Source organism: Hippocampus comes, unplaced genomic scaffold (genome assembly GCF_001891065.2).
Source record: "Hippocampus comes isolate QL1 unplaced genomic scaffold, H_comes_QL1_v1.1 scaffold298, whole genome shotgun sequence".
In the NCBI taxonomy this organism is placed as follows: domain Eukaryota; kingdom Metazoa; phylum Chordata; class Actinopteri; order Syngnathiformes; family Syngnathidae; genus Hippocampus; species Hippocampus comes.
Window position 1 is genome coordinate 328861 of NW_017805417.1, and position 6250 is coordinate 335110.

At 45.9% G+C, this 6250-nt stretch overlaps 2 protein-coding genes and 1 long non-coding RNA gene across 3 annotated transcripts in view; 1 reads left to right on the forward strand and 2 right to left on the reverse strand.

Moving 5' to 3' along the window:
• rgma (repulsive guidance molecule BMP co-receptor a) overlaps positions 1-5176 on the reverse strand; it is a 10622-nt gene extending 5446 nt beyond the window's left edge. The window contains exons 1-3 of the mRNA XM_019873893.1: positions 4552-5176; positions 2258-2373; positions 3-232 (exon numbers count right to left, since the gene is read on the reverse strand). Of these exons, the coding sequence (XP_019729452.1) occupies positions 3-232; positions 2258-2373; positions 4552-4565 (360 nt within the window). The 5' untranslated portion in view covers positions 4566-5176. The remainder of the gene's footprint in view (positions 1-2; positions 233-2257; positions 2374-4551) is intronic.
• The window catches only part of LOC109518195 (uncharacterized), a 24562-nt gene that overhangs the window by 5675 nt on the left and 12637 nt on the right, over positions 1-6250 (reverse strand). The window lies entirely within an intron of this gene.
• The window catches only part of ticrr (TopBP1-interacting, checkpoint, and replication regulator), a 92370-nt gene continuing 88523 nt past the window's right edge, over positions 2404-6250 (forward strand). The window contains exon 1 of the mRNA XM_019873885.1: positions 2404-2473. The gene's annotated coding sequence lies outside the window, so the exon portion shown is untranslated. The remainder of the gene's footprint in view (positions 2474-6250) is intronic.

The following is a 6250-nucleotide window of genomic DNA, read 5'->3' on the forward strand; positions in this document are numbered from 1 at the left end:
CCGCGTGGCTGCGACGTGGGTCCCTCCTTGGAGCAGTTATGTTGGCTCATGAGGTCCTCGATGCCGTGCTGGGCCGAGTGGTACGCCAGGTCGCCTCGGCAGGTGCGGGCGGTGCGCCGCACGCAGCCGTTGTAGGCGCGCAGCGCCGTGCAGAACTCCTCCTCCGGCCCAGAGTTCGTCGTGGAGGCCCAAAATTCAGAGTTGCACTTGAGGATCTTGCACTGCAGACTCACTGTTTGGGAAGAACGACACAACATGACGCGCATGTTTCCCGAACTAGCTTTAAACTGTCGCAAACGATTACTTTGAGACTCGGTTGGGTGACTCAGCTAAAAATGGATTTTGCATTCGAGTTTATGGCAAAATATATATTTTTTTTACGATTATTATCTATTACTCAATGTTTGTACACTTGATATTGTTAAATGATTAAAGAGTGCGTGTTTTGTATTGACATTTTACAGAAGTTAACTTCTTTTTACACTTGTATGACAGTTACAAATGCAAAAAAAAAAAAAAACATTATCGGCAAGGCAATTAAGATTTTGATGATGCTGACATTTTGACCAAGGTACAGATCATTTCAAGGTGCCGCCAACATCGCCATGTTGTCTTTCAAATTGAGTTAGCGTGTTTTATTGATTTGACTCTTTACAGTTGGAAGAGTTCCGTCTACCAGTAGGTGTGAGTGTGAATGGTTGTTTCTTTATTTGCGCCCTGCAAGTGACTGGTAACCAGTCCAAGAAGTACCCAAAGCCAGTTGGGATCAGCCCCATCTCATTCTAACCCTAATGAGGATAAGCACTCGAGAAAACGGCTGCAGCTTGTTTTTTTTTTTGTTTTTTTTTTTGCACTTGTAATACGGTTCGGAAGATGTAAAAAATATATCAAATAACTTGACTCTTGTTTTTTTTTTCTTTTAATGACAGTTGGACCTTGAACGTATTTCCGAGCTGTATCACTGCACCATGATGTTTAGAGTAAAAGTTGGAGAGGTTTCGCGCCTTCTCCTTTTACAGTGGTTAACTTCTATTTACACTTGACTGTTGCACCGACTGTCAATCAAGGTTTTACAATGGCTTCCATTTACTTTTGTGTCCTTTTTGATGAACGCTTTTTAAGTCTACCACGCAAAGTATTTTCAAGGTAGTACTATTTGGAAAAACACGACTCAAGTAGCTTGTCGCCAATTCAGGCAGCCCTTTACTCAAATGTTATTCAAACATTACGACACAGCGCCAGACTTGTGATGCTTTTAGGAATGCAGGGTGCATTAAAAAACACACACACAAACACAGACTATAAAGTCCCACTTTTAAACACCAGCCACCCTAAAAGACTCACCACTGTCTCCAAATCCTACCAGATGACAATAAAGCAATCTAATAATTGCAACTCTCAACACATTATCACCTTGTTGTTGGATGGTGAGTGACCGAAGAGGGAACACTGATGGGGGCTTGGCAAACATTGAGAGCTCTGTGAAGAGGGGTGAAAGTGTCCCAGTGCTGCCGTTCAGTTTATTTGAGTTCCAAATGTGCTCCTATTAGCGGAGTTTTTGCCAGAGTTACTTGAAACCTGTCAGTGCCAAGTTTCCAAGTTTCTGAATAAAGCAATGGCTTTTTAAAAAAAAAAAAGGCTGACTGAAGTATCAAATTCCCCATGCTCTCACTCAAACGCACACTCTTTTAAAATTATTTTTAGAGACCGCAATAAGATCGAGCTCAACATTGAGACATCTTCTTTGGTATGAGCAAATGCAATGAGGCGGTGGGGGGGGGGGGATTAACTTTCCACGAGCTACTGTTAAAACCCCAAAGCACGCCCCCCCCCATCCCCCCAAACAAAACAAAGCAGGAAAAAAAAAACATCTCCTAGTTACTCTCTGACTTCACCAATCCAACACGGTGATTCCAAAGACTGAAAACAAACGTGGCAATACATTTCCAATGCATTAAATGCATTTACCCCCTTGAAATGATTTCCCCAAACGTCACAAGAGGAAACACGTCGTCTCTAATCTGGCAGCCTGACTCCTCATTTGTCGCAATTGATTGTTGCTAATTGCGGGACAAGTTAGCATTTAGCATGCTTTTACGACACTTTGGCCGATTTACAACACTTTTGCGGCGCCAAATATTACCGGTTCAAACGCAAACAACTGGAGGAAGGTTGCCCAGTGAGGTGAAAAGCTGCTCAGTTCGTTAAAAAATTGTATCTATGGATATAAATTAAAAAAAAAAAAGTTGCGTCTTACCTGAGGGCAGGAGCGACAAAAAGAGGACGAAGACTCTGCACACTTCAATCGCCGAGGGTCTGCCTCTCTTCCCCATAACCATCCATCCAGCTCGGGGTCGCCCTTCACTCCTCTGCCTGGTGGAAGGGGCCACACAGCGGGGGACAAGTTGAGAAAAGCCCGGAAAACGAGTCTCAAGTCGGGCCCGTCCGCTCTCATCACTTCCCCTTCCCGTCGGTAAGTGGACCGAAAGTAAGCTAGCCAGCCGCGGTTGGAAAGGCAGCGAGCGAGCAGGTCATTTCTTTCCTTGGCGGGGAGGGAGGGAGCGCGGTGGGGTAGCCGCAAATGGGTGCGAGTCAGTCGGGCAGAGAGCGAGCGAGGGAGAGGGGAGATCCGGCGAGCCAATCACTGGTCGGGGGTGGGAGGGCAGGTGGGGGTCGCTCGACCCCCCCCTCCCCTCCACAGAGTTCCAATTACACCTCAATGCGCAGACTTGTTCCACGATGAGCCACTGAAGCGTTCACGAAGCACGACGAATTCAGCAACTCAATCCCCACACTCACTTTTCAACTATGTTGAAGGTTACATCACGAGGGAGTCCCAAAAAAAATCCCTGTTGAAGTTTGAAAGGGGGACATTTTGAACATGTACACACATGAAAAGTGCACTGGTAGTAAACTTGTACAAAATACTGCAGTAGGTCTTTTTTTTGGGATACAGTATTTGTGCGTTACCCCATTGCGATGGGAATTAATTGTAAAAACACGCACGAAGAGATAGATAGATAGATAGATAGATAGATAGATAATGAGCACGAAGAGATAGATACATAGATAGATGGTATAAACAAACTGGTTGTAAAGACATGCAAACACCAGCAAAGCTCAACTGGTTGTAAAGACATGCAAACACCAGCAAAGCTCATAATGGCACTTAGGGCAATTTGATTAATTGTTCGGGCCTGAGGATGAAGATGCTTTTTTTTCTTTTCTTTTTTTTTTTTTTGCAGACTTCCTCTTGGCACTTGGGTGTGAATCATTTTGAGTGACACTCCACAAAGTAATGGTTAGGACGACCTCAAGATAATCATTTCTAAGTAGAAAATTATAAGGTAGAGTGTATGATGAAGTTAAGTTGTTAAACATGCGGTACGGTTGAACATCTATAGAAAACTCCACAGACTCATAAATCCACGCAACGAATGATGACAGCCCAAGTCACTGATCGATCGTGTCGTATCGGCTGGACGATTGACGGGAAACCATATTGTGATCACGATCGTTATCTGGCAAGGCCTATATGGCTCTGAAACGACAATTCCAAGTGGAATGTGCGTTTAGTATGTTTAGTGCATTCAGACGAGTTGCAAGATTACAACGCATGTTTTGATTGACCAATTGAGGGGGAAAAGGATCATTGAGGTCCAATCAGAAGGACAGCGCCGACAACGTTAATCTGTCATTTTTATGAGCGACGGGGTTGTACATATCATGAGTGACAAACAGAATTGCCCAAATCATTTTTTTAAAGTCACTGGCTTGATGAAATAAATAAATAAATTCTTTGTTCTTGTAGGTTCTTAGTCATTCACGCTGGTTGAGTCAAAGCAACAGGATTCGTCATTTCTTGAGTTTCTGCATTTCCCCCCCCCCCCCAAAATGTTCACAGAAATCTGTCATTTATACTCTGAAGCAAGCTCTATGTTTACGAATAATCCATATCATCACGTGTGTCACACCGCTCTGAGACATCTGAAACAATCCAAGATTCCGCTCTCACGGCCTTTCGATCTGTGATCCCGCCTGTAAAAATCTGGTCAGGTATTTGATTTATGCGGTATCCACCGACCCTCGCGGCTCGAAATGTTGGACGCGGAAACCCGGGTTCACGTCGAGTCAGTCCGATGAACCCCCCCCAACCCTGTTCGAACAGATGGCGCTTGTAAAACAAACTGGACCTCCGGAGACCTGCCATTAAACGTCCACCTCGTTGGACGGCTCGCTTAGTGCTAATTGCGGCTGTCATGCTATTAGGCTTTGAGTAACATGAAAATGCGCAGCTAAGGCAGACGGGCAGGTGGGGGGTGTGGAGAGTGTGTGTCTGTGTGTGTGTGTGTGTGTGTGTGTGGGGGGGGGGGGTCGTCGTGAGTGATTGGCTTTAGACGCCATGAATGGCCGGGAAATAAAACGCTTGTTCCACAGGTTTGCATTCACTTTTCTGGCAGCAACAGTCGACATGTTTGACGTTGCGGGGGAAACGTCGCTCATTTTGTGCACACGCGTTTATATTTTGAAGCTCAATACGCACGAACCGACCTTTGCGACTGCATGGAGTCCCGCAGGAGCCCGAAGGACGGCCGAACGGACTCCAAAGCCGCCTGGGAGTGGGAACCGGGAACCGGGAATCGACCCCCCTTTTTGCTTCAAGTCAATAAAGGCGGCCAGCCGGGGGTGTCAGTGTAATCCCAAATCGGACTCTCGGGACGGCGCCGCGCGCGTCAAATGCTCCAACGTGCACATGACGCCCCGCGTGCGAACAAAAAGTGCCCTCTCGGAGTTGGGGGTTCATCCGAACCCACGCGAATCACTTCTGCCCTTTGCAAGCGAGCGTCAGTCGATGGGTAAAAAAGACACCAAGTGGCAGCAAGTCCCACCGCTGGCCACATCGGCGCGTTTAATCCAAATTGTTTGCGTGGAAAGGAGGCGGCGGCTGCTGCTGCTGCTGCTGCTGCTGCGTGGCGAGGTCCGTTGTGTGGATGTTGTGAAATGGCTCGTTAGAAAGTGTGAGGGGGACAATGATCGGCACCGCGTGACGCCGAGCCTCAGCTGTGAAGCCCTCCTCGTCGCTCTAGCAGACGAGCTCTGAAAAGCAGGCAGCGTTCAAGTCCGCACCGACTCGAATGACAACGAAAGAGAATGCCAGCATCCTTTTTAATTGGGTTGCCTTCCCTATGCCTGCCTTTGTTTTTTGCCCCACTCTAATAGCCCACACGAAGTCATTTTTTTCCCCCCTCCACAGATTCAATTTTCGCTCAAGTCGCGCTTTGAGATACAAGTGACCCGATTTATGCGTTTTTTGAGATAAGAACCGTTGTTTGGGTCAATGTTTGTGCTTTCACCCGCAGGTAGACATTTTAGATACGGCGCATTGAACGCAGGTCACTTCACAAAAAGCAGCAATTTGACAGCGAGTCAGCTTTAAAATTAAAAAAAAAAAAAAAAAAAAAGACTTCAAGCTGTTTATTGCCACTCCTAGTTGGAGCTGACTGTAAAAAGTAAACCTAAAACAAAGAGAATTACACTTAGTGCCTTTAAAACAACCATGTCGCTTTCCCTTAGGACCGTCTGCTGAGTCATTGCTAACAAACGATGCAAAATTCCTTTGACAGGCTAACGAAAAGCATTGGTGTTGCGTCTCAGAGCTTTAAACAACGGCTATCTGAGCACAAATGGTGGAGCAACACACTCTATAGAGACATAACACTCACAATTATACTTTGAAGAATGACTACGATTACCGCGGTTTACTGGAGAGATGCGATTGGTGCCATCCGTTTGTATTATACTGCTCGGGGTTGTCAAAGCGTGCAGACCAAAAGGAACAGCACAGTGTCCATTGAACTGAAAAAAAAATCTGGCAAACCGGTTCAGTTCTGCCATGACTGTCATTTTTTTTCTTCTAAAAAGTCCAAGATGAGAGAGTGCTACTATTTCACTGAAAACACATGACCAAATTGTATTTCGAGAGACTGGAACAGATTAATGGCTTTTCCATTCATTTCGATGGGAAAAGATTATTTGAGATGCACAGAGCTTAGTCACAGAAGAAATTAAACGTGTATCTCAAGGCACCACTGTATATATGGATTTATGAAGCTGCGGTCAATATTGTGTGTGGGTGTGGGGTGGTGTGGGGGGGGGGATCCCCCAAAGCCAGCAGGTTAGAAGAAGACAAATTCAGCATAATGAGAATTTAATGGAAATAGGCACGTAGCAGCAGGGTGGGAGGGCGGGC